This window comes from Gallus gallus, chromosome 10, assembly GCF_016699485.2.
Source record: "Gallus gallus isolate bGalGal1 chromosome 10, bGalGal1.mat.broiler.GRCg7b, whole genome shotgun sequence".
Classification (NCBI taxonomy): Eukaryota; Metazoa; Chordata; class Aves; order Galliformes; family Phasianidae; genus Gallus; species Gallus gallus.
In genome coordinates, this window is record NC_052541.1 from 16,478,143 (window position 1) to 16,505,299 (window position 27,157).

General features: G+C 45.3%; 2 protein-coding genes and 1 long non-coding RNA gene across 12 annotated transcripts in view; 2 read left to right on the forward strand and 1 right to left on the reverse strand.

Moving 5' to 3' along the window:
* The window catches only part of LOC112533186, a 113,497-nt gene extending 112,165 nt beyond the window's left edge, over positions 1-1,332 (forward strand). For all 3 annotated transcript variants that reach the window (XR_005862597.2, XR_005862598.2, XR_005862602.2), the window contains one exon: positions 1-1,332. This exon is cut by the window's left edge. This is a non-coding gene — a long non-coding RNA (uncharacterized LOC112533186).
* FAM169B (family with sequence similarity 169 member B) overlaps positions 1-27,157 on the reverse strand; it is a 266,727-nt gene that overhangs the window by 53,109 nt on the left and 186,461 nt on the right. For all 8 annotated transcript variants that reach the window (XR_005862587.2, XR_005862590.2, XR_005862585.2 and 5 more), the window contains exons 11-14: positions 13,475-13,571; positions 4,532-4,583; positions 3,502-3,755; positions 1,328-1,488 (exon numbers count right to left, since the gene is read on the reverse strand). The gene's annotated coding sequence lies outside the window, so the exon portion shown is untranslated. The remainder of the gene's footprint in view (positions 1-1,327; positions 1,489-3,501; positions 3,756-4,531; positions 4,584-13,474; positions 13,572-27,157) is intronic.
* Positions 2,199-11,517, forward strand: ARRDC4 (arrestin domain containing 4). Its single transcript, XM_015292275.3, has 8 exons — positions 2,199-2,682; positions 4,045-4,111; positions 4,395-4,542; positions 6,257-6,359; positions 6,945-7,201; positions 7,756-7,918; positions 8,464-8,618; positions 8,817-11,517. The coding sequence occupies exons 1-8, from the start codon at positions 2,214-2,216 to the stop codon at positions 8,871-8,873; spliced, it is 1,419 nt and encodes a 472-aa protein (XP_015147761.1). The 5' UTR covers positions 2,199-2,213; the 3' UTR covers positions 8,874-11,517.

Here is a 27,157-nt window from a genome sequence, read left to right on the forward strand (position 1 = left end):
AGCCATGCAGAATTAATGCCACTATGAAATTTACGTGGTACTTTTGAGTTCTGGGCCAGTATATGTAGTTTATACAACTGTTTACACAGCTGTTGCTGACTGCATGTGTGAGACATTCAATCAAGTAGTGTGTATCTCATGGCTCTTCCACTGAAATACACAGCAGCGTAGTCACTGTTTTGTCTACCATGTTTGGTACTGGATAAGGAAGACACTTGAGGGATGTTACAGTACAGCAATCTCACATCCAGTTTGTAAATTAGCTGTTGGCAGCAGTGTTTATAAACCCTTCTCAAACTCCTCCTTTAAGTCCAGTCTTAAAACTGTCAGGCTGTTGATTAAGATCAGGAGAGTTGAACTGATAACCTCCCAGTACTGATGCATGACTGAAGAGCCTTGTCTCAGCTTCTATCTAGCAAGTTTTTCACTTCCTTCCCAGTCACTGCTTTGACCCCCCCAGAATAGAGATAATCTTGGCAGAGGTCACTTGTTATGACCACTTCTCATCTGGAACGTTGTACATGGGTTTGTGTCTTCTGTGTGGAGACTCACAATCTCTGTGATACTTTCATTCCTCTTCTGGCAAGTTTGAGCTCTGAGAACCTATTTTCCTTACATTTATCGTACTTTCAAAATCAGTTGCAGGAAATTGCTTATGTTGTATGCAAGCAAATCTAACAAATAATCAGTGTATAAACCTACCCGAACACATTCTGTTAGCTTGCTACAGAACTGACCTGATGCTCGCTAATGTGAAGACCTGGATGTAAGGAAGAGGTTTAGGTGGAACTGGACGCTCAAGCAGCATTAGTTTAAATAAAAATATACCATATAATAAATAAACCATTAATAAAAATAAAAAAATAACAAAGATTTCATAAACCACACATCCCAAACATGATACAACGCTTGTAGTTTCTGTAAAAACTAATTCAGAAAGCATAAAGGTACACGAATATCTAACATTTGTCTCAATGCAGCCATCACGGTGTAAGTTCCTTTAGTTACGCCTGCAGTGTGAGCTGGGGAACTCGTGGCCACGCTTCCAGATACAGCCAGTGAATTCACTCCACCTGTAGCGTCATTCCTTTTCCCCACGCGGTTACTGAGTAATGCCAACTTGTAGCAATGAAAGGTGCTCTAAAGGCCTACATGGCCTTCAGCAATGACGTCACCACAGAAGTACCTAAATAGAAGCCTGTGGTTCGTAGGACAGGATATCAGAGGTGCGCCACGGATGGCGAGGAACGCTGATGCTGCCGTGTCAGTTACTTAAAAGCCGAGGCTGTGACTGTGGAAGCCCTTTTTTGATAATCCCAGTCATTACCTGAGTCAGCCGGGAAGCGCCGAGCTGCTGCTTTCCTGGGCTCGCCAGGGATGTAATAACGCAGGAAGCAGATGATGGAGTCTCCAAGCACGGAGCTGACACACGGAGCTGACTCAGGCAGAAGCGCCACTGTCACCAGCGTAGACGCGGGCAACTCATTCCTGCAAGAAGAGGCATTGGGCAACCACAAAGCAGGAAGCCTCGTACAGAAACGTTACGCTCAGTAACCGGCCGGCCCAGGAGGGCAGTTGGGTTTGTGAGGTGCAGGGCCGGGGCCGTAGCTTGGAGTTGGGGCACAGGGCTGCACTGCTGCCCGGCTGCTGGGCCCGGCCTGCTCCCCTCCTGGCATGCATGCATTCACCACTGAAGAGCTGCGGGTTTTCCTAAGCTTTTAGGTCAAAAAACTGGGGAGGATACATTGCACTGCACCACCTTGCCCTCATTCCATTCTCTGTGAGTCCCACTGCCCCATAGAGAGGCCGAGCCCACAGCACTGTGCTCCCCCTGAGGCCCACCTCCCCACAGCCCCCCGGCTGCCGTGTGGCCAGGACCGGGACGGACTGAGGGCCAGCAGCAGGACAGCCGCCGCGTCCCGCCCGCCACGTGCCCCCTCACGCGCCCCCTCCCGCCACGGGGCTGCGCGCCCCGCCCCTTCTCGGCTTTGCCACGCCTCGGGACTCCGCGCCCCGCCCCTCCCTGCCTGTTTATCCACGAGCTGTACACGTGGTGGCCGTACCCCGCCATTGGTCCCCCGTCCGAGCAGCTGTAGTTTTCTCACCAATCGGGGCGCTGTCCACGCGCGGCCGCCTGCAGCCCATTGGCTCCGCCGCGGCGATCACGCACTCCGGCCGTGCGCCCGCCGGAAAACGAGCGTCACCCGCGACGAATGGCGCGGCGAGCGGCCGAGCGGCGGCCAATGAGGCGCGGCCCGGAGGCGGGACTTTCCGCTGCGGGCGCCGGCAGAGACGGGCGGGTTTTAAAGCTACCGTCGACGGCGGCCGCTGGCTTCCCCGGGAGCCGGGGAGCGATGGCGGCGGCCGGGCCGGGCCCGGGCCCCGGGGCCGGGGGGAAGGTGAAGACGCTGGCCCTGGTGCTGCAGGACGAGGCCCGGCGCGGCGGCTACTGCAGCGGGGACACGGTGTCGGGCCAGGTGCTGCTGGAGCTGGCGGGACCGCTGCCGCTCCGCGGGCTGCGCCTGGAGGCGGCGGGCCGGGCCCGAGTCGCCTGGAGCGAGGCGGCGGGAACCGTCAGCGCGGCGGGGGGCTGCGGGGCGGAGGCGGCGGCGGGGCCGCGGCGGGAGGCTGAGGTGCGCTACCTGGACGTCCGGCAGAGCCTGCTGCGGCACACGGCCGAAGGTGAGGGGGACGGCGGGGGGGGCAGCGCTGCGGAGCCGCGGCCGGAGGGCCGGGAGGGGACCCCGCGTGGCACCGGCAGCGGGGCTGCCGCAGCCGCGTCCTGACCGCTCGCCAGGATGCCCCGTGTCCGCTGCGGCCACGGGAGCGCCGGGCCGGGAGCACCGCCCGCAGCTTTCCTTTCCTATTCCGCTCACACCGGCGCCGGGCGCTCTGATGCCCTGCGGGCGGCAGCTGCGGGGCCGCGGGCAGCGGCGTGCGGAGGCTGATGGAGCTCCTACCGCCCCGGTGCGCGGCAGTGTGCCACCCCCGGCAGCGCCGAGCAGTTACACGGACGCGGCAGTGCGTTGTGTAAGCGCTTATCTGCAGGAAAGGATTGTCGGGCCCTTGGAAGCGCTATGATGGTAGGCCCTCAATAGCTGTATTAAGATTACATCAATTCATAAGACTATTTTTCATAATAGTGGCCTTAAATTGCAGCTTTTTAGTGCAGAAGGCAGCTTAATTGTTAACTGAAAAAGATTAGCTGCAGCCATAGAATTGTGGAGTCACTGGGGTTGGAAAAGACCCTTAAGGTCACCACGTCTGGCTGACACCCACGCTTGGAGGCCACCACTGACCCACGTCCTTTGGTGCCACATCCATGGCTCACAAATACCTCCAGGGATGGTGACTCCACCACTGCCTGTTCAGTGCCTGACCGCCTTTCCATCAAGGAATTCTTCCCGACAGCCAACCTAAACCCGCCTAAGTGCAACTTAATCTGTTTCCTCGTGTCCTATCGCTTTGTCACCTGAGAGACCGACAGAGACCGACACCCACCTTGCTGTGCCCTCCTTCCAGGCAGTTACACAGTGCGATGGGGTTTCCCCTTGGCTTCCCGCAGGCTGAACATCCTTTGTTTCTTCAGCCGTTCCTCACGTCTTGTCTTCTAATCCCTTCACCCAGCTTTGATGCTCTTCTTTGGATGCAGTCCAGTATTCTTCCTGAAGTGAGGGGCCCAAAACTGAGCGCTGTACTTGGGGTGGTGTCACTGTGCCGATTACAGAGGGATAATCACTTCCTTAATCGCTGTCCTGTCAAAAAGGAGAAGAAACTTACTGTATGCTTTGCAGAAGTCGTTTGGGATTGGTTGGCCAACATCCTGAACTGAAACTCAAGGACTCCGCGTTTCCTTGATATGTTTTTTTCATTGAAGTCACACTACAGAATAAATAAAGTGTCGGCTCCAATCCAGAACCCATTGGGATCAATAAAAGCTTCTACCAGTCCCTTGCATCTGGGTGCTTACAATTTATACAAGCCTCTGCTTTGTACTTCTATTTATGGACTAACTAAAATACACTATCCATTTCTATCCTACAGGTGAGGAAGGCTTAGTTCTCTCAGATGGAAGACATGCATTTCCCTTCAGCTTTCAACTCCCACAAGAGTAAGTTAAATAACACAACCTGAAGGGATTGTGCTGGACACTGCTTGTTGTGGAAAATTAACTCAATGTACTTTGACTCATGGTTTTTTTAATATTGAACTGATAGCTCAGCTTTATATGTTTGTCTTAATCAACCACCAGGTTGTAGACATGCCCTGTTTGTAACAGTTTCCCTAAGGCCCTAAAAGCACAACATGTAAATTGGTAAATGTTTATATACACAGGAAGTGTTCGTGTTCGGAACTGAATTATAAACCTATGGTAATACTTCTGACTGTTTCAGACCTCTGGTGACCTCTTTCACTGGGAAGTATGGCAGTATTCAGTACTATGTGAAAGCAATTCTGGAAAGACCTGCAGCACCTGATCAAAGCGTACAGACAGAGCTTCAGGTCATCAGCCATATCGATGTCAACTCACCAGCTTTATTGGTAAGAGGGTCCCCCAGTGCCCCTTCCTCCCTTAAGGCCAGCTGCAGGAAATTAAAAAAAAAAATAAAAAATAAATCATGTTCCATCCAGCCAGAACCATTTCCACATAATTCTAGAGAGCCATTTTCCTACTTCTGAAAGCATGTAAGCTCCCTAAGCTCTTCTCTATAAATAGATGATCTTAGGTTGTGTGAATAGCAAACAGAGAAGGGTTGTTGGGTTTTTGTGTTGGTTTTTTTCATACCATTGATTACAACCCTGCTGGCAGAGGTGCTCTTGCCAAAAAGTTATCCAGGCTTCAAATGCATAAATAATGCTTAATAATAATAATGCACAAGCATAAAGTAGTTACTCTTACCAGAGCAACTACATTCACACGGCTGCAGTGTCCTAAACTCTTCAATAATAGTAGGTTGAGGAACAGTAATTATAGAAGAGTATTAATCATGCCCAGCCTGTCATTTATGGTCTGGCCATTATGTTACGTATCCTTCCATTTTGCATGTCGTTTTCTAACATTAAGTGCATGCATGCAGCTGCTTCAGAGATCTTTTCAGTTATTTCCTTATGACAGATTTGGCCACATTAAAGCAGAGCTTCTAATAGTCACCAGAAATACTGAAGAGTAATAAGAAAGATCAGGCATTAAGTAATGAGAAAATAGGCAAGATAGAAGCTAACGAGCTGGATTCTTTTATCTCAGCCCATATTATGAAAATAATATAAAATTATACCTTGCATTTTCATGATAGCAACGGGATCTAAATGGTTATTCATTTAAATATGAATGAGTAATTTCTATTTTATTTAAAATGCTAGGATAATTTTAACATTTCATCATGATGAACATAGCTAAGAGCTGTTTTTAGCACTTTTTTTTTTTCCTTCCTTTTATGTGCTTACATTTTAATCTCTCCAGAGCTAGAACTTATAGAATTGTTTTGGCAGTGACATCTGTAAGCAGCATATAGTCCTTTTATTCATCAGTGTATGTCAGGAGTGTGAAGACAGCGTGTCTGGTTGCTGCAAGGACAGTATGGAGCTGACCATAGGCTGTTGCACAGTAAGGGGCAAAGAGTCATACAGCAGCCATTGCTCATAGTGGATGACAAGGAATCTACCAAAAAAACTGGAAAGTTTTTAGAACAATTGGAAAAATTGCATGTTGGGTTTTTTTTGTCTCAATGCTAAATATTAGGGGTTTGTGTGGATTACAAGTTACAGAGATGTATCACCTTAGCTGAGTGTGTATACATTTGTCTTTTCTTAGTAGATACACAAAGATAAAAATAGTTTACCTGTTTAACTGCTGCTTGCAGATGGAATTAATTCTGCATTTTTCTGCACTAGGGTTATGTAAGGACATAAATACAGCAATACTTCCTTAGACTTTTAAAAAGGAACACCTATAATATCTGTTGAATCAATCATTTTAAAAACATTAATTCAAATACACTCAGTTTCTGTCTTCTGCATTTGATACCTTCTAAATGCAGGTTTGTGCTTTAAAACAGTCCTATCTTCAGATAGCCAACACTTGCTGCCATTTCACATGGTGGGCAGAACACCAAACACCAGTTCCACTGAATAGTACAAAGATTCAAATCTAGGAGGATTTTAGAATTAATTTCACTGATTCTTACACGTTGCACTAAACTTCAAGTGATTGACAGCTTCATGCAATAAAATGGAAAAAAAACCCTTTGTTTTATAGACACCTGTTCTGAGAAGTCAGGAGAAGATGGTTGGCTGTTGGTTTTTCACCTCTGGGCCGGTATCTCTGAGTGCCAAAATTGAGAGGAAGGGATACTGTAATGGTAAGAGGAATTGTTTTCACCCTTCAGGACACAAGTATTAAACATGATTTTTTCATCCCTGTAAAGGCAACAATAGAACAGATGCCCTATCAGTAAACTTAACAGAAAAGCCATGAATATCTGGTTATAAAGAACAAGTTGCTTTTGGTGGGGATAAAACACATCACTGGGGATATAGGGTTTTTCCATGTCCCGTTTGTGTAGGTTTACTCTTCTGTAAGAGAAAGCCTTAGCAGCTTCTTTCAAATCTTGATAATATTAGATACATTGAGGAAATTGAACATTCTGGAATGCAATTAGTACTGCATAGAAGGAAGCCCGGTGTGTAATTTACAAATAAAGCTTTTAGCACTTGTTCATATTTTACTTAATGTTTTAAAATGAATCATTGCTTATGCATAAAATGTAGTAAGTGGCTTTAATTCTGCTTGGATGCCGACTCCGTAAAGAAACTAGCTTAAGGAAACTAGCAAGTGTTGTTCTCACTTTTAAGGTGGCTGGTGTACGTGCTGCAGAACAGCTTTGATATTTCTAAAAGAAAGCTGGCAAACACAAATTACTCATTGAACTCTTTCTGGTTTTAAGGGGAAGCCATCCCAATCTATGCAGAAATCGAGAACTGTTCTTCTCGCTTGATTGTTCCAAAAGCTGCCATTTTCCAAACACAAACGTACCTGGCCAGTGGGAAGACAAAAACGTTCCGTCAGATGGTTGCCAATGTGCGAGGAAACCATATTGCCTCTGGGAGTACAGATACCTGGAATGGGAAAACTCTGAAAATTCCACCTGTATCCCCCTCTATACTTGACTGCTGTATTATTCGTGTAGAATACTCATTAGCTGTAAGTATGGATTTTCTTTACAAATGCAACTATTGTATAGCAGCTGCTGAAAGCTACATTAGTTTTGGGGACAGAAGAATTTTCATTACTGAGCAGTTCTTAAATTTTGAATTGGGGAGCAACAGTAAATGCCAATAAATATCATATGCAGGTGACAGACTGAAAACCATGAGGAGATTCTGAAACTGAAAGATAAGAGTAATAAGGAAAATGTTTCTGAGGGAAGCAGCAGCTTAGTTCTAGACCTGCTGAGGTTATCAGGGGACAGTATTTCTCAGCGAGTGGGTTCTTCTAGTTGTTCTCTTCAGAAGTGGGAAGGCAGGACTGGAAGTCAACCTGCTTTAGATTTTTTTTTAAATGTCATCTGGAGACAAGGTATAGAAGGAAGGAAATGGCTGGAAAATAACGAAAGCTGCCAGCACATTAGTTAAACATCTGGGATGAAGAAAACTAATTAAGTGATCTGCAGCAGAGGCAGTATGGCAGCTTCTGGGAGCAGTAATTCAATGGAATCTAATGATGTCTTTTTCTCTTATTTGGGGGGTGTCACACAGGTGTATATCCATATTCCCGGTGCTAAGAAATTGATGATTGAAATGCCTGTAGTGATTGGCACTATTCCATGTATTGGCTTTTCAAGCAGAAACTCCAGCATTACCAGCCAGTTTAGTATGGATATGAGTTGGCTGGCCTTAACCCTGCCAGAACACCCTGAAGGTAATATATATCAAACTTTTTACAATACCACATAATATTGTTCACAACAGAAAGATAGCAGTGGCAGTTCAAGGACTAGATCAATAAAGGATGTAGACCACTGAAGTACAACTCATGAGAAGTAAGGCATGTAAATCTAACTCAAAATCCAAAAGGAACAATGGGCATACCCTAACTCTAACTTTCCTTAAGAGTCTCTTCACCTCTAGCTGACTTTAACCAGATCTTGAAATAACTAACCTCTGATAGTAGGAGTTCTATTTTTGCAGTACAATTAGAACTAAGGCACCTAAAAGTTCCTTCATAAAATACCAGTATGTTGCTGGAGTAGCTCTAAAAGCATCCATAGCATGCCTGCTGAATTACTTAAGCATACTAATGCCATGGTTCCAGATGCAGTATTTATGAATATAGAGCACTTCATAAAATCTGACAGTGTATGATATTTGATATATATAGTCTTCATGGTCTTGGATATTGTAATGCATATATTGTCTTGCCAGAGAGTACTTTAAAATTTCACAGTATTATCTCTTGTGTTTCAGCACCACCAAATTACGCTGATGTAGTGTCTGAGGAGGAGTTCTCCAGACATGTTACTGCTTATCCACCACCAATCGACTGTGAGGAACAATTGTGTTGTCCTGTGTTTGCTTACATACAAGAGTTCCGGTTTCAGCCTCCACCTCTTTATTCAGAGGTAAAAAAAAAAAAATAAAAATAAATAAATAAAAAAAAACAACCCAGGTTTCAAACAGGCTCCAAAAACACAGCTTTTTGGTTAAAAGTCTCTGCTGAATCTTTAAGTGTATTTATTGTCACATGGGGGAGGGAAAGTGTTGGGATGCAAGAACTCAAGAACTACAGGCAGTAATTACTGACTTCCTTCTCCCTGTAGGTTGATCCACATCCAACTGACGTAGAAGAATTTCAGCCTGTTTCATTAATGCTTTGAAGAGGGCTTGTAATGAGGATCACTGCGTTGAATGTCTTATCTGCTTCAGCTGACAGTGCAGCTAAAAAGGAGACGGTTTTCTTTTTCACAAGTTCAGTTTGCGTACAAAAAAGGCAAAAGAAATGGAGAGGGAGGTATGAGAATGTCTGGTGACGGAAGAGAATCTGCTGGATTAGCCTGCACAGAAGATTTTGGGGAAGCAGCTCTGCTTGGGATACATGAGAAGTACTGAAAATTACTGAATGCTTTCTAAAAAAAAAAATGGATGTATTGCATTAAGTTCACAGTTGGAGGTATGAGGACGCTCTGAAGAGATAACGATGTATACTTTGTATGGAACACACTGGAAGAATTTAAGTAAGGATGATGTTGGGAACTTGTTGAGTAGAACATGGGTAGCAGAACAGAATGTGGGGTAGAAAATTGTTCCAAAAGATGTCCCAGTGTTTAAGGGGCTTCTGTGTGCATCCAGGAATGGAACATTACTACAATGTGAAGCGAAATCTTCACTCTAGCTTAACTTTTCATTTCATGAGAGCCTGCCAAGTGGTACTGTTTATTAACTTATACTGATTCTAAAGATGTCATGGATGACAAAATAGCTATTATGCAATATTATGAAGACAACCATTTACTGAATGAAAGATAAGAGTATGTAAAAGAAAACTGAATTTTGATATGAGCTTATGCACTATGCTTTCTTTCAAGGGATTTCTTAAGGGAATTATTCTAGCCTTTTCTACTTTATTGTTCTTCTTCTGCATCTTAGGCCTATGGGTAGCATGATAAGGGGAAGCATGGCAAGGGAAGATCCTTTTGCCAACAGCAGGTATACTTCACAATATGGACAATACTTATTTATTCGGAAGCCTTTATAAGCCTACCTCTGTTCTGCAAATGTACTTATGGTCAGATCTGAGACCAAAAAAAGAGACTTGTCTAAGCTCCAGGATACTTCAAGGTTCTGAAAGGGACCCTGAGCAGTTTCTGTGGTTAGTGAATGAGATGGAAAGCATAGAGAGAAGCTTAAATATACCCGAATAGATATAGCATATAATTGAAGTGGAAGCAGACACCAGAGGAACAAAATCCTTTGGTAATGGCACAATGCTTCTCATTACTCCTGCATTTTTGTCTAGAGATCTATTGTCAGGGGCTGCACTAGTCATTTGCTATCCATCCTATTTTTTGTTAGTGTTTCCTTGTTTGTTTTTGCTGTCTAATTTTGTTTTTGTGCAATATTTTAACGTTTTCTTCCTCAGGTCATGTAGAACAGTAAGTTTTTGCTGCTAAGAATGAAGGCACATCTTATTACTTAGCCCTTTGCTGCCTTCGTTTAAAGTAGAATGTTTGCTTCCTGCCAAGCATCAATTGGAATAAGTAATCCACCATGAACAGATGACTTAACGGAGCAGAAACACAGCATTCTCAATATGCATGTTTACAGTCAAGTCTTTTAAACTACAGGGAATCTTGAACTCCTAGAACTATTCCATATGTCTTACAGAAGGGTTTTGGGATGAAACCCGGTGCTTCATGCGGTTAAAACATTGTACTCTCTGATCACTACAAGAATAGCAATTGAGTTTCTTTCATTTCATCAGTAACTGCAGTTTAAAGAAGTCTGAATGTTTTTTATGAAATCTGTCCTCATTTAAGAAGCAGGGGATTTTTCTACACACATATACGGATATGTATTTTTAGTCTTCTTTTAGTATGACTTCCTTACATTGTCTGATTTCTAGCACTTCACCTCAAGTCACTCTTACATCACTGTAAAAGACATACCAATGAAGATTCACATTTCTAAGCTGCAGTTACATTTTTCATTCGCAAACTGAAGTATTGTCATCTATGGCAAACGCAGCTTTAACCAAAATCTGAGTGCATGTTTTAGAAAGGACGCTCTCACAATGAGTATTTCTTGTCTTAAGTCTCACCATGTAGCTCTCATGCCTTTTATGTCAGTGTTGGCATGCCCATACACTCAGCGCAGCATTTTCTTTTACATATCACCTGGAAAGGGAACAAGCATAATTTCCTTAAACGGATACCATTACGGTTACTTGAAAAATACTGTGGCTGTGTATTAATTTGCATGTTAACAATTCAAAATACTATCTTTAAGAAGATAACGTGCTTTTTTTTTTTTTTTTTTAAACTTTAATTCCTGATAGGTGATGTGTATTATCTGGCTGTTTGATTGGTATAAACATGGTCAGGCAAACAAAAGATGAAGGGTAAAGATGTGCTTTGTTGTTGTTGTTTTTTCCTTCTATGAGTTGTTCTTCATTATTTGCAGATAAACTGTGGCCTTAGATTGTTTGCTGCAAAAAAAAAAAAAACCTACTAAAATGTGTTTCTTAGGAAGCACACATGGTCCTTGAATGGAGGGTTGAAAACAAGATCAAGTTCTGCTCTCGGACACTTGGCTTAGTGCAGAAATTGGTCCTTAAATAACGTTTGCACAATAAGTTCAATAAGCAGGGGGTTGTTTTGATAAGTAACTGTGAAACAGTTGGAGAGAGACAAAATTAAAAAAAAAAAAATGCTGTTAAACTTTAACATCCAGGAACGTGATTGTATTTTGTACTAATAATGAGCCCTATGGGTTCTCTTTTTGTTAATAAAAGTATAAAACTCACATAGCGCTGTTCCTGTTGGTTTCAATGTCTGTCAGATGAAAAACCGTTGTCTTTTAATTGTCTTAAAAATATGTGTTTGAACAGGTAATAAATGATGTCCTCTTCCATACAAGGGTAAAGAAGGTACTGCAGGTTTGTGTTTGCAGCTCTGATGTTTGAACTGGAACACAATTCCCATACAGAGCGAGAGAGATCACTTAATCAACTCCTGAACTGGGCCATATTCCAAACTCTTAAAATAGAACGTTCTGTTATTTCACTGCCCCATTTGAACACCTAACTCCTTTTGTTAAATCTGTACTACAGATCCACTTAAGTGTGTGGAGACACAGTTCACAAAGTTGATCTGAAGATAATCAATTGCTCTACTCATCTTCCATGCCAAAACAGCCATGGCAGTAATGCCTGCTTTCCAATCAAATTCTGCTGCTTTCCAGTGCTCTCCTCAGGGCAGGGGATGAGCACAGGGACGTAAAAAGAGGCTTTCAGACTGCTGCATTTTTCTAAAGCTGATTATATAATATCTCAACATCAGTACGGATAGTGCAGGCTCGCATGTAAAGTAGATTCTCTACAGAACTAAATAGGCCTCCCATGGGCCTGGTCATTCGCTTCTAATACTCAAATTTTATATGGATGTAGCATAGACAGGGTGCCAGTCCGTGCTCCAAATTACACTGTGATCATCATTATTAAACATAATTAACATGAAATATTACACAAAATCATACTACATTATCATTTCCTTATTGGCATTTTAAGACAAGTTCTTTCAATATTAAGTCAAGATATGAAAAGTGGTTTTACACAGAATGCAAAATGGTAACTCAAGTGGGACTTGACTAGAGTAGCTGCTTATTCCAGGGCTTCTTATAACAAGGCAGATTCAGTGTGATTAAGTACAACTGTATTACTGATAAATCTCTGAGCACCCTTCCCTTCAAAAGAAAGGAGGAAATCCCTCTTAGTTTGGGCTTACATTCAACCATCTGGCTGCCTGGAGGGTGAGAACATGAAATGCAAGGTGAAAGTAGGAGCAGGTGGTAGTGCTTGATGGACACCTACAACTAGACTTCCCCAAATAAACTGAGGCATGCAGAGCAACATGATTTCATACTAATACACGTTACTTGCTGTGTCACTTGATGGCAGTTGTTTTCTTATTAGTTGTGCTTTCAAGTAACAACTGTAGTCAGATTAAGAGTTGGATACATAAGTAAGTGTCAAGTAAGGTAGATTTGTAGGTATTTACCACTCAGCAGCTATCTCTACAACAGCCTAATAAAAAGCATCACCCATATGCTTCTACCATCTTCAGTGTCCCAGACCTCTAATGGACACCTTTCCCCTACTCTCCCCTCTAGCAAAACTGCTCACTGGCACTTCACTTGTAGCACAAGATTCAGCTGGCAGTCTGTGCTCACACAGGGCAGCAGAAGGACGTTTGTAGTCTTAGTTGATAGAAGGAGTACAGAGTTAAAACCAATAAACAGTCATCCACTGTGGGGGCTGCGGGATGGAAATGGGAGGACAGGGATGTAGGGGAGGAATAGAAGGGAGATGCTGTCAGGGTCAGGAAGAAGACACAGCTGAAGCAGCAAACAGTGCCCTAAGAGGGGGTTTGACCTGAATGCCGAAAGCAGCCAGCCGCCCCCGATGCCTGGTATCAGACGTGGTCACACACAACATGCACAAGCAGTGCAGATATGTAGGCTAAACCGGCTGCCAAGTATTTTTGGCTGTGAAAAGCTGTTAGTCCCCAGTGCCTCGGAACAGCGTAATTCTCCCAAAAAGCTAGGTATTGGGCACGGAGATTCTTGACACTGACTTGCACAGACAGCAAAGGTGATTGTGCCTGTATCTCAGTACCCAGCTGTGGGATGTGCATATTTACACACAGAGGCTTTCTGAAAAAATGCATGTGTATAAAGAGATTGTTCTTACAAACCAACTGACCTGTCATAGGCATCTCCCAGCCACGACTCACAGTGAGCACGTTGGGAACAGTGAGACCTCAGCTTCTGGGGAACACGAGCACACACTTTCTTCAACCCTGGTTTGGGGAAAAGGAAAGAACAGACATTAAGAGTTGTCAGTAGAAACTGAAGAGTTATCAAGAGGATAACATTATGACCACAGGTGTTAAATAGAATCATTGCAAAACCAGAAAGGTCCCAAAATAAATAGGGCAGTCCTATTGATGTCACATCCACAATCGGGTTATGTCAGTCACAACGGTCAGACCACAGCATGAGGAGAAAGCCAGCCTGACTGTTGAACTAATTAGATTAATAGATGCACAAAAGAGATCACAAGTGACAAAATGTTAAATTTTCATTTAAATAATTTAAGCCCTGAAGTGCTTTTATCATCTCTCTTAATGTGATGTGACCAATGCATTAGCCTAAACAGATTAGAAAGATACTAAAATGGAAAACAGTCTGTGGTCATAAGTGTTAAATGAGAGTAGAAAAGGAAAAGCATCTGCTGATCTGACACAGATTCTCCAACCACAGTGTCCTGGAGGAGGAGATGCGTGTCTGACAGACATCAGTACCACCACAGAGGGACCAAGTTTTGCACGCCACGTGCAGGGCTGCTCCTCCTTATCCCAGCAGCACCATTTTGGTACCAGCGATCTCTCTCTTGCCCTGAGATCAGAGAGCAGGCTGCCATGATCCTTTATCTGTGATTCAGCCATCCGATCCGCTCAGCACACAGGAGCAAGACGGGAAAGTGAGGCTGTACCTCAATAGGGCCTTGCCAGGCCGCAGCCAGCCCTGCTCCCACCAGCTGTGCTGTGCCCGCAGGCAGCTCAGCCCCCTCCTGCAGCCCTGCGCAGTCACACATCAGGGGCAGAGAATTCAGGAGGTCTGTCAGCTCGAGGTGTTAAACAGAGAAGTTCCCAGGAAGGGCAACCTCACAGGCTTTTTTCTCATGTGAACCCTCCTGCCATCACCGGGACAGGACATTATGTTCATCCAAACAAATTAACAATTCACTTCCAACCCTGACACGAAGATTAACCCTGCCAATTAATTCCTTAATCTCTTGCTGCCGACAAGGCTCACAGTTGCCATGTGGATGCGTGTCCACTGGGGCCTGAAGAGGGGCCATTCTGTTAATTAATGCTGCATCCAGGACACGGCGCAGCTGATATTCAAACATACTCCAACTACACAAACCAGGGCTGCATCTCACACTTCACCAACGTGCCAGACAGCACCCGGTGGACACCTTGAAAAGGGCACGGATTTCAATGGCTGCAGCAGCTTTTGCTACACATAGGGAAAACGTTAGCTGGTACAGTCATTTGGCCATGATGTGGTTGTACTGTTGTATAGCACACACAGGAGCTGGGAAGGTGTGAAATACAGTAGTGATGGAAAGTGATACTCAGTCACCTTGAGGGTTTTCTGCAAGCCAGCTATGACAAATTGGATCAATTTTCCTTTGTTTCTCTAGGTTTTACCATATATAATTAAAAAGATACTGCTCGTTAAGGTGCTTTATGAAGTAATAATAAAATCTATGAATAATATTAAATTAAAGGCTACATAATGTCTCTGGATGTATAAAGCAGGAAATTGCAGGTGTATAAAGTAAGGGAGCAACAGCAAAGGAATCACTTGGTGCCTGTTACAACTGGTCCAGCGGGTGGGACGGGTGAAGGTATTGCAGAACTGCAAGGAGTGTACGCACTGTATAAACACACAGCTAAGTGGTGTTTACAGGGATGTACAGGGAAGGAGGACGTATGGTGTACAGGACAGGACTTTCTGTTCCAAGCACATGTTAGGTAATGTCTGCTTTGGGGCTTTAGGTTGGGGATTTTTTCTTGTTGTTTTTGGTTTTGCACACACTTGGGTTCAGTGCTCAGTTATATACCGAACTTCCTTAACACAGGGAAGGTGAAGCCCACCCTGCTGCAGTAGCAATAAAGTCTCATTTTTCCCTGCAGGCCTTCCAGCAGCTCCTGACAAGGCTGGAGAAACAGCTGATCTGTCTACGATTAATGAAAGGGGAAATACATTCAGTGCAAAAAAGTTGCAGCTACCTGATTGGAGCCACCAGCCCGGCAGCTCCGCGGGTGCCCTGTCGGAGGGCAGCACTGGAGAGGCATTTCATTCTTCAGCAGAATGTTTATTTAGGATGCGTAACAAAACCAGGCAGCATTCGAGGACTCATGAAGGCCGAAGGACAGATGCCCATTTACATAGTGGAGGTGCCTTCAGAGACACTGTCAGAATGCGGTCTGTGTCCTCAGGCCTTGTTTCTACAGGATTTGTCAGGACAAAGGCTTGCATCAGCTTTTCCCAGGGCTGCTGCCTGTAATGCAGCATTGCTGTGCTGCAGCCACAAGCAGTCCCTGCTGAATCACGGTGCTGTTTCCTTCACAGGGCCGCGTGGTACCGATTCTCACTTGGATTTGGGGCGATTGGTGTTGGAAGGGTTAAACTGCTGCTCCCTGCCGGGCAGTTTGGCACCTCCTTGCTTTCTGAAGTTATCACACTTTCTTCTAGGAACTTGTGCTATAAACAGCTCTCGGGTGGGTGCCAGTTATGTACTTTTCCAGACACCGCTATCAAACACATCACCTAACAGCGTGTTGCTACAGAGGGAAGGGACGTAATCTGTCCATTACAACCCATGGGAGAGGGTAGGAAAGCCCCAGCAGCGACCAGAACACCATCCTTCACACTACCACACAGTTTTGGCTTCCGACTTTTCCAAAGCGACACCAGGCACTGCCAGAGCTCAGAGTCCTGCTAAGGTCACCTGCATGCATTTTGCAGAAACACCCCCCTCCCCCCCAGGTGCCTTGGTGCACATCACAAGCTGTGCCCCAGCTCAACGCAGAGCAGCTCCCTGCAAAGCCAGCCTCCCACTCCTGTGCAGGTCCCCTTTGATTGGCAACCGCAGCAATAATTTACATCTCCCATCATTAAGCCTTCTGTTTGATCACAGCCAAGCAGCCCTTCTGTGGAGCTGGCATGCATTTACAATCCAAGTATGCTGGGAAAAAGACTTCAAGGCTATTTAGGGAGGATTCCCATGCCTGTTACAGTTCACAGTTCAAGGAGATCCCCACCCCTGCCAGAAACACACACTGTTAGATATACACTGCAAGGAAACCTTGCTTTGGAAGGGAGAAGGCAGAAGTGAGAACAGCCTGAGAAGCTCAGCAGTGTCAGCCTTGGCCTTGAAGTGTTCACTGAACGCAGGACAGCGATTCAGGAACAACCAGGCTGGATCCTCCCCCATCCCCAGCCCCACTCCCCATTCATTTACGGTGGTGCCACTTTGCTCCAGCACAAACCACAGCCCCAGCAGCCAGCAGGCACTCCGCCTCCCTCCATCACAGGGTCACAACTCCCTTCCCAGACAGCTGCACACCAATCACTGCTATCTCAGTGGCAGCTACGGATCCCAAACGAAGAGCAGCTATTCTCTTGCCAGCCCTCCATAGCTCAGTCTTTCCCTTCCTCCTTGCACCTAAATGGCACCGATCTCAGAATCCCCACAGATATCAGGGGAGGAGGAAGGCAGGGAACAAGGCTTCCTGTGCTCACAACACAAGCGTTCCCTGTCACAGCTATCCGTGCCAGCTCGAGGCACTTGAGCCAACAGTTGAATGAAATTAATAAGGCTGTATCCCAGCTAAGTGAGAAGCAATCTTGCCATTGCTGGCGTGCAGCCCTGGCTTGCTGGCAGCCAGAGCTGGCAGGAGACAGTGTGGGGGGCTGGAGATGCCCCTTCTTGGGTTACCCCGACCCCAGCAGCCCTTCTGCCCGGGGCCTGGCATCAGGACACATGGCTTGCACACCACACTGACTGCTGCTCGTGCCAACACTTGTTTGAATAATGATATTTTCAAGCTGACACGCACAGAAATGTTTGCATTTTGCTCCCGTGCACCTCAGGAGTGTTGTAATTGATTTCAGACTGGGGTTTTCCCAAAATCCTTAATGGTTTTGTAGCCTCTCTTCCAGTAAGGCTTTAGCCATCCTTTTAATAGACTTCAGTGCAGTAATGCATGAACTTTTGTTAGAAGATTTCAAGCTTTCCGGGCTTTAGAAACCCGGATGCTGATTTTCCTCGTCTCATCCAATCTCCTGGCAATGTAATAAATAAAACTAATTTACAATAATACCTGCTGCAGACATAGTTGTCTTCAGCTGAGTGGCAACTCCCAGTTCCTGTCTCAGGAACATTTGTGGTTTCTGGCATATCCCTAACAGGTATGAAACTCACACAAGCTGCTGACTCACGAGCTATGTGGGCACTGATGCAACACAGCGTGTAGTCAGCCTTCAGAGGTGGCCTTTGGCTTGGAACTTCACACAGCGGAGGGAGAGAAACACACCAACCCGAAGTCCTCTGTGGGGATACAGGGGCAGAGGGGTAGGCCAAAGGCCAGCAGTGCCGGGAAGAGATGGCCCTAATGGGAAGGGGCTGTGTGGCTCAGCCCGTCAAGGGTTGGGCAGAGCTCCTTTGTAATGCTGTTCCTGCCCCATGCGATGACTGACTGCGGGAATCACAGTCACTCCCATCTGACAGCTGGGAAGATGCCACTCCTGCTTACCCAAGTACACGCGTGACATCCCATTTTATCAACCCACTCACCTGCTAGGTCATTCCTAGCAAATTATTAAGGAATATAATTAGAAATATCGTCTAAGAATAAAAAGGCAGAATGAACAACGTTTGGCCATGAGCAAAGACGCAGTGGAGTGAGCTTGTTTTCCGCACCAATTCTGTAACAGCCAAAAGGAACCATTCAATAGAAAGCATCTGAAATCAAGAGATGACAGCCTAAGCTACTTCCCTCTTTATGTCTTTTAAAGCAGAAGGGGAGACACTGCTGCCACTGCTCGGCAGTACAAAGCATGCTGGGCAGCCCCGGCTCTGAGCACACGCAGAGATGCTCTACAGACTGAACCGAGCTCTGAAAGCACACAGGTGTGACACAGTGTGCTCAGCACTCTCAGAACTTCCTCACCACAGAGAGCTGGTGGAAGCAGACCGCAAGTACGCAGTGCAGCTCACATGAGGGTCAACAGGCAGCCCAGCCAATTTATGCAGCATTAGTCATGACAACAGCAGCCACAGCCTATTGTAACACAACCAGAATTCATTACGTGTTTCCCTGTCATCCGTATGAGTAGCAATAATAACACCAATTAATACTTCAAATGTGAACAAGTTAGTCCTGCTCTTTTAAAAGGAAAAATATTGTTGCCCTTATTTTAAGGATGGGGATCTGAGATAAGCAAAGACGGTGACCTAATCGTTGTTATTCTTTGGAGGAGGTGATCACTTAGGGTATTTTGCTGCTTGGTTCATTCAAGTAATTACTTCTACGATCCACCCATAAGCAGAACAACAGAGACAAAGATTTGGAAACAGAGAACAGACATAAGACTGCACTGCTTTGTAGGATACTGAATACACTCCTCTTTCCTGTGACATTAGGGAACACCAATGAGTTTTTGGAAGAATGATGGGTGAAAGCCCCCCTGTTCAGATCTCGCCTCCAGACCTAGTAAGCACCACGAGATTCATGCATGTTTCCACCTGCTCCAAAGATCTCGGTGTCAGGGACAGACACAAAAAGGGAGCGGAGACCTTAATATCTGTCTGCAGTTCAGTCTCGTGAGTCCAGAACCAGACCCTGCATCACTGAGGTTGGATTCAACAAGATCTGGAAAAGAAAGAAGGTCACCTATCCCTGTTCCCACAACCTGCACGAGAAAGCACACCCACCAGGCAGAGTCCAGGCACTACTTACTGATCTTTCTGTCTTTCTTATAAGCCTGGCCTTGAAAACTCTCCAAATACAGACTGCTTATCAATCTTCATTAGTTTATCTTGCTCTGTGTGTCAAATTCACTGGGCACACACCTGCTATGGCTCCAACTTTTACCTTTCCCACAGTTGTTTATAATCAGGAAAAACTGCTTCAGACACCCAAGTTCAGTCCCTTTATAAAAGCAAAGCTTTAAGCCTTTATATCAAAGATCTCCAAACACCTGAAAAGCACTAATCTTCATCAGATATATCCATCAATCCTCCAGCCTGCCTACAATATCATGTATCAGTTGAGTAGTTCTTCTGGCAGATGATGATGTCGGTGAATTCCTAAATCCCTGTCCTGCTCACTGGTCCCTGAGATGGATAGGGACAGCACAAGAGCTACTCATGTTCTAAGTAGAGAAGAAACCATTTCACCCCATGCCTACATCAGGCACATTTTAGTAACACTGGAAGCTGCCAACCTAGAGAAAACTGCCGACTGTGAGGTACTCAGAAGGCTCTTGACTTAAGCCAGCTTATTCATGACTGCTGGGAGGGAATGAATTCTCCTTCCTATATACTAAGTCAGAGCTGTAAGGTACAGTTCATAGGAATATGTTTCACACAGGTAGTTTTGTCTTCGTGTTAAGTACAGCTGTCCCCAAAGGTCACAGTTGAGATCTTTGATGCTGGTGTATGACAGAGGGGAAGAGGCAGTTCATAGGAAGATCCACCCTTTCCATCCTGCAACTTCCCCATCCACCTACGCCCTTACTTCAGTCTCAGGTTCATGCGGTGAGGCTGACAGCTTCTGGCTCATCGAAACAGGTGACACAAACAGCAGAATGACTTTGGCACATGCCACTCCACGCTTTGTGCAATCATATCCAGCAGGTGTCAAGGCTCTTTGATTCTGCAAAAGAGCTTGCAAATCTGCAGGAAGCCTATGAGACTATAGGCCTTCAAACACTGCTCAAACACATCTGTTTCTTGTTTGCTGACAAAAATAAATATGAATTAATAATAATGAAAAAGAGTATCGCCACTGTCAGCCACACACATATCAAACATGGAAGAAACACAATGAATGTGTTGTCTGCATCCTCCTGCCCTGCTAATCAAACTGCCTGACGTTCAGGAGGATCATATGCCTTCTTGCAGGTTGGGGCTGGTGGAGAGAGAGAGGGAGGATGGTGGAATTTCAGATCTCGGGTTGGACATGCAGTCTAGCAATACCAGGTAAAGAAATCTCAGTGGGTTTGAGCAACAAACATGACAGGGAGCCCTGAGAAAGGAAAGCTCAAAGGGACTCAGGAACACACCCAAACTCCATCACACTTGAGCAGGTTTTTTCCAGGATCCAGCAAGTCAAATCACTGGCCTCAAAGCTGTTCTTACCCTGACCCTTGCCTCATTATATTGTCAGCATCATGATTTGCCCCACTGTGCCTTTCCTGAGCCAGCTGCTCTGAAGCAAAGGTGGGTGGTAATGACTATGCCTGTCTGCAATATCCTTCCAGGCTTGAGTGCCCACAAGCCTGGTCTATGTCCTGAGCATTACCAACCTCACCTAATTCCCAGGAAGGATCTTCTGATGGAATAGGAGAGGCAGCATCCTTCTACCAAACTCAGTTCTTCCAGTATGGGAGACTACCTCTCTTCTATCTGTTTTCTCTCTTTCTAGACTACAGGACTTGGACAGCAGAGAGAAGTATATTACTTTATAAATGAAAGAGCAGTGATGCCTATAACCGTACCAATCCCCACCTTGACACTCTTCACCTTGTTCTCAGATACTTCTGATAACTGATTTACTGTAAATTTCATCACGGGTTATAAGGATAACATTCTTCGGATTTCTACTTAAAAGTGCATTCAGAAACTGGCCATTATTTGCAGAACTGGTGACAAAGGGATCAAGAGAATCCTGATAGCATCTAGAAAACAAAGTCTTAATTCAATGCATAAGCAGCAACCACCACGCTGCATCACACAGGCTGCTCACAGCCTGCAGAAAGCCCTTTTCACCCCAGCAGCTCCTGGCCAGCAGCTCAGGCCTTGGTTTGGCACAGCAGGAGGTTGTTAATCATCTCTGCTCTGCACACATGTGACCTGGCTGTCCCGGCTTTGGAGACGAACTGAATCAAGCTGGTTTTTTGCCATGTAAGTGATATAAAAGAGCAGCCCTGTGTAGCAGAGGACTGTGATGGATCAGATTGAAATAGCAAACTAATGCTGGTATATCCAGGCCACTAAGAATCAGAAATCAGATTAGGGAGCAGTCACTTACTGTACTGTCCTCCAAACAAGCATTACCCAAAGGATGTAGTGGAAGTGGAAGGACTATTAGAAGTGAAATGACCAAACAACACCGAAACCCAGGGCAAACTCTCCAGTATGGCACACTGCATAAAGAGTAAGCTGTTGGGCAAGGACTGAGAGCAGCAACCTTCATTTGTCTCCAAGCATAACCCCTCTATTACATAGTGCTGGATCAGGCAAGGGTGGCACGCTGTGCTGCATGAAGATGGAGCAGTGGAAAAGCAGACAGGAAAGAAGGGGCTTTCTTGAAAATGACATACTTCTTGAAAACTAAGAGGATTTCTCTTCTGAATTAAAACAAAACTCACCTTTTCTTCCTGTTCTGAAGAACATGGATAATTTGCTCCTCACTTGATGATGTAAGAAGAGCAAGAACTTAGTGCAGAGCGTGCCATGCTAACATGGAAAATGTGTTGTTACATTTCTATCTAACTTTCCATGAGACAGCAGCTACGTGTATTTCTTATTTTGTGCAGTGCCTTCCACATGGGGTTCTGATTCCTAACAGGGAATAATCCCGAGGTCCCAAGCGCAGCGTCAGAATCTGGCCCTACATGGAAATGTTCTTCAGCTGAAACTGTTCTGGGATGTGACCATTCAGACAAAAACAACCCTATTTTCAGGCAGATGAAGGGCAAAAGTTTGCTGTGATGGAAAGAGGGCTGGAGAGAGAGAGAAAAGCATTTGAGACAGCTGTCTGGGTGTTGGAAGCAGTGACCAGAGCCATACATCGGATGGGAACCTTCAAAAGTAGGAGCTAATGTGTGAAGCAGCCTGTGAACAAGAGGAGAAGGGAGCACCATCACACCCCAGATTCCTGCAGCAGGGCAGGGGACTTTTTTGGGTACAGATTCCTGAAATGCCTCCAACCAATGCCCTTCTCTTTAGCATGAAGCAACAGGCCAGATCTGGTTTTGTGTATATCACCATGGAGAGCAGATGCACCAGGCAGAGTAATTAATGTTCCTGTGATTCTGAGCCTGGTAAACATCTATGGAATTCTCTTCTAGAAACAGGTATGAAGGGCATTTGGCACCATGTAAGATTACACGCACAACTACCACTGCTGCCCTTTAAAACTCATTCAACCCTTACTCATGATGGAAATAGTTTCCTAACTTCTCTGAGATGGTCTGGAAAAGTTGTTAGTTTATATAGGCATATACATGGCTGCAGCTATAACTGGGCATCCCAAGGGGAATGTGACAACCTACGAAAGCATGAGGCTTCTCATCTTATGCAAGCTCCAGCTATTTCCCAGTCTAAAATAAGATATCCATTACAGAAGCAAAAAGACCCTGTTTAAATCATCCATTAGGAAATTCATGTGAAACTATGTCAAAAAGGTTCCTAAAACATCCATTTTGATCAGCCCTGCTGTCCAGGAGACTCCTCTCCACGGCTCAGAGGTGTGAGGACCATCTGCGGTCCCCATTCAGAAAGTGGCTCACTGCAGAAGGGCCTTTGCTGTGCTCATGTGTTAAAAGCAGACGAAAATCCATTTTCACAGATCAGGTGTTGATCTGCCCCAGCTGACAGTATCGGGGCACACGGGGAGATGGGACAGCGGAGGGCCTGGAGCAATGTCGGCACTGAAGCTTTGTAAGCATTGGGACAAACAGACTGAGCACCAGTCAGAGACAACAGTGCTCGCTGTACAGAAATAGTGGAATTTCAAAACAAACAAAAAATACCCACAAATGAACTATCAGAGATCTTCCTTTACTATCAACTACGCGCCCTCGGGTACAGGAGATCAGAAAGCTAATGACTGGAGGGAATAAAGCAGCGCTCTTGATCAAAATCCAATCCTATTATTTTCCAGCTTGTGGAACAGAAACAAAACAGCATTTAAGGTCTATCATTTACCACTGACCTTTGAACAGAAATTTTCTGCCAGCCCTTGTTTGTGTTTCCACGGGCAATGGGCTGTTGCACAGATTGCTGACAGTGTGCTGTGAACGCGGTGAAGCCTATGAGAGCTTACAGAGGTTTGGGGTTTTGCAGTCATCTGAACCCGAAGGTAGTTTAAATATTGCTTAACTCTCTCCCGTGTTAATGCTTTGAGAACCACACAGTGCAGCAGAGAAGACAGATGTATTGCATGGGCTGAAGTGGTCATTGCTCTGTGCACAGCAAAGCAGCCCAGGCCCTCCCAGTCCCACAGAGCTTAGAATATGAGCCCAGCAGGACTAATGCCCCCAGTAAAAGATTAAAGAGTCAATGGCGCTTCCTGCAAGTGACAAACACACTTCTAAAATGCAATAAATGTACCTCGAGTAATCGATATCAAATATTATTAATGGCAGCCCACTGAAATCATGAGGATGTGACAGCAGGGTAATGAACAGCAAGTCTTGCAGGAAAACTGACAGGGCTCAACTGGCTGATGCTACTGAGATTATAAAAAAAATAAATTGAAGATGTGAAATTTACAAATACTACTACTTAGTGAAAAAGCTGTTCGGAATTTAAACAGAATTTTCCCTTTGTTCTTTGATAGTACTTGTTAAAATAGCGGGACTATAAGATTTATCAAATATAATCCTAGAGAAGTGCTGAATTATGCCTTACATTCTATGTAACAGCTTTAATCATTCTGTGAAAACCCCCACCTTTTATGTTAAGTAAGGTCTTAAAATCTGAGGGAGCCTCTGATTTTACGCAATGTTATGGAATTCTGCTGGAAGACAACGATGACATTGCAACCTCCCAAGTGCCACTTCATATCAGTTTCACAGGGATTTTCCCAAAGCTCTGCCGTGGGAGGCTGCAGTAAGAGGAAGCTTTGCAAAACAAAAGAACTTAGTTAAAAAAAACGCCCTGTTCACTCCCCCAGCCCAACATCCAGCCCCACTCTCACTGTAGGCGCCCATTGGTGACTCAGCCCCGGCCACCACCAGCCCAGCAGCTCCAGGGGTTTCACGCTGCTCTGGTGGTGACTCCTGCAGTGATTCAGCACTGTGAGCGCTCAAAGCAAAAGAGGAACCAGGGATGGCCTTCCAAGAAGAAGATTTCCTTTTTGTACATCACATTTGTGACAGTTGGGTTAGTCCACAGGGAAGTTCCTCTGAAAGATGCCTTGGCACTTACGGCCAGACAGTCATCTCTCTGCTTGGTGACCCAAAGCTTCCCTTCTGTTAAACTGCCTTTTCATTTCCTAGGAAGAGCTAGGATAAGTGGGACACAGCCTGAAGCAGCATGCGACCCTGCACGTAGCAGGGGGGTTGAAACTAGATGATCATTAAGACCGTTTCAACCCAGGCCATTCTGTGACTCTATGGTGCGAACCCCACCTCTCCCTGCCCGTAGTGCCTTTGAGATACAGCTATCCGAGCTCAGAAACACCAGCGTGAGTGAGCACCGGCTGCTTCTTCCCTCAGATAAAGTAAACCAAAGGCATGCTAAGATGCAGGCCCAGGTTATTGCAGCTCCAAGGCCACAGCACTGCTGTCAGAAGCTGTCCCCGGTCTCCTTGTTTCTACCCGGATGCCTGTCACGAGCAGTGCAGCTGTCACATTGGGCATTTTATGGACACATTCAATCTCCTTTCCTTTCTTGAAGCCTGTTAAGAATGCACTGAGTTTCTGATGAACTGTGCATCATTTTTCATCATATCCCGTGTGGCAATGCTGCTCAGTAATTGGAGTTACAGTTCAGACAAACTAATCGGCCCTTTCTGTGAAGAAACTCCTGCTCTTTCAAAACATTCATATGGTTTCCACCAGCAGATTACATTGCAACAGGAGTGCTTTTGGATTTCTTCATACCAGGGCACTGCTTGAAAAAAAAACCACCTTGCAACCTCAAGGTAAGGGGGTGGGAAATGCTAAAATAAAATAAAATTGCAGCCTGAATGGTAACCCAGCTCCCAGCAGATGAGGAGACCACTGCTCAGAATGGCCACAGGCCCTGGGAATGGGCTGCTCCGTGTACGCTGGAGAAAGAAGGGGCCAAATCTGTCACTGCAAGGTATCTACAAAGCCAGAAGCAAACAGGCTGCATTCCCTGGAGAAGAAATGTAATCTCACACCGGGAGCCCATGCTGAACAGATCACAATATTTGTTCTCTGATACAGCCTCAAGGACGTCACCAAGCATACAGCATGCTGGCTTCTCATGACTAATGTGCACAGAAATATCATCCAGGAAGCTCTTTCCAGAGAATGGGAAAGTGCAAATACTGTGCTCTGATTTTCAGCTAAACGGGCACGTCACGCTGTGTTTTAATCTTACGTTAAATGTTCTAGCCAGAAATCTCATGTGGCAGCTGGTCCTGAGAATTCTGTAATATGATAACGAAATGTCTGCCTAGAAACAAAAACGTTTGTATTACAAGTGCTTTCCCATGGCATTTAACTATGCAGCATGAATCAGGAGCAGGGACAGAAGCAGTTTTCCTTGGGTCTCAGCAAGTCTCCTGTTGTATATCTCAAGAGAAACAGAATGGCAATGTGTGATCTTTTCCCAGCAGCGTTGGTCGGCACAGACCTAGTAATAAAAGTCATTCCATCTCTTACATTTACACAGCGTATGTATCTTCTATTCCAAAGAATTTCAAAGCAATTTACTAATTACACATCTATGTCAGGATTTGGTATTGCTGCTGTTGCGGTTACAACGGCAAAGCCTCCTGCAGACTTCGCAGGGACTCTGGTACCTCTTTTTGAAAGGAATGCAAAGATTGGTACCAAACACTCCAGCATGAGGAAAAAAATCTCATGCTGTAAAATCCAGCAACTTCTGAAGGACAGCTGGGGACACGAGGTGTGGGGCAGATCATGAGGAAGTGCCACAGCCAGCTGGGAGCACACAATGAGTGCAGGTACCTGGGATGTCACCTCCAAGGGGATGTCCATAAGATACTCTCTCCAAGGTGTGCTCCCTGCTCACCTAATAAACATCAGCCAAAGGCTTGCACAGGAGGCATCTGCCAGCAATTTTTCATTATCTAGGTATTGAAAGGTTTGGACAAACCTGCCAGCAATAAGCAGGGGATCCTGGCTGCTGGCTCTGACAGTGTTTGCTCTATTCCTTCCACGGGCTTTCTCCTTTGGGTGCAGCACGCAGCCCCCACAGGCTGGATGGACACGAGGCTATGAAACCCTCCTCAAAACCACCGAGCTGCACAGAGGATCCCAGCATCTCCCTGCAGTTCCCCATCCCAGCTGGCTGATCTGGTGCTGAGCCCGAGGTGACCCAGATGAGCAATGTACTTGTGCTCACATAACCTCGCGTGTGAGCTAACAAACTCTGACAGAGTGCTGCCTGCACATAATGTGAATAACCAGAGGCCTGACTCTGATCTATCGACACCGAGTTTACTCCAGCATAGTGCCACTGATTTCTGTTGAAATATTGCCAAGGTCACACTGATTCAGAGGGTTCAGATGTAATTTTGCCGACCGAAGGCAGGACTACATTTTAAGCGAGAACAGATTTAATTAGTGCTATTTGAATGTGATGAGCTGAAGTAAAGAGGAAAAAGAAAGAAAGACAGAGCTCCAACAACTATAAATT

What these genes read in the sequence shown, in the direction of transcription:
- ARRDC4 (XM_015292275.3), top strand. Translation starts at nt 2,214, where the DNA reads ATGGCGCGGCGAGCGGCCGAGCGGCGGCCAATGAGGCGCGGCCCGGAG. An exon ending in GCTGCGGCACACGGCCGAAG is followed by an intron (nt 2,683 to 4,044) that starts GTGAGGGGGACG and finishes TCTATCCTACAG; the next exon opens with GTGAGGAAGGCTTAGTTCTC. An exon ending in GTGTAGAATACTCATTAGCT is followed by an intron (nt 7,202 to 7,755) that starts GTAAGTATGGAT and finishes GGTGTCACACAG; the next exon opens with GTGTATATCCATATTCCCGG.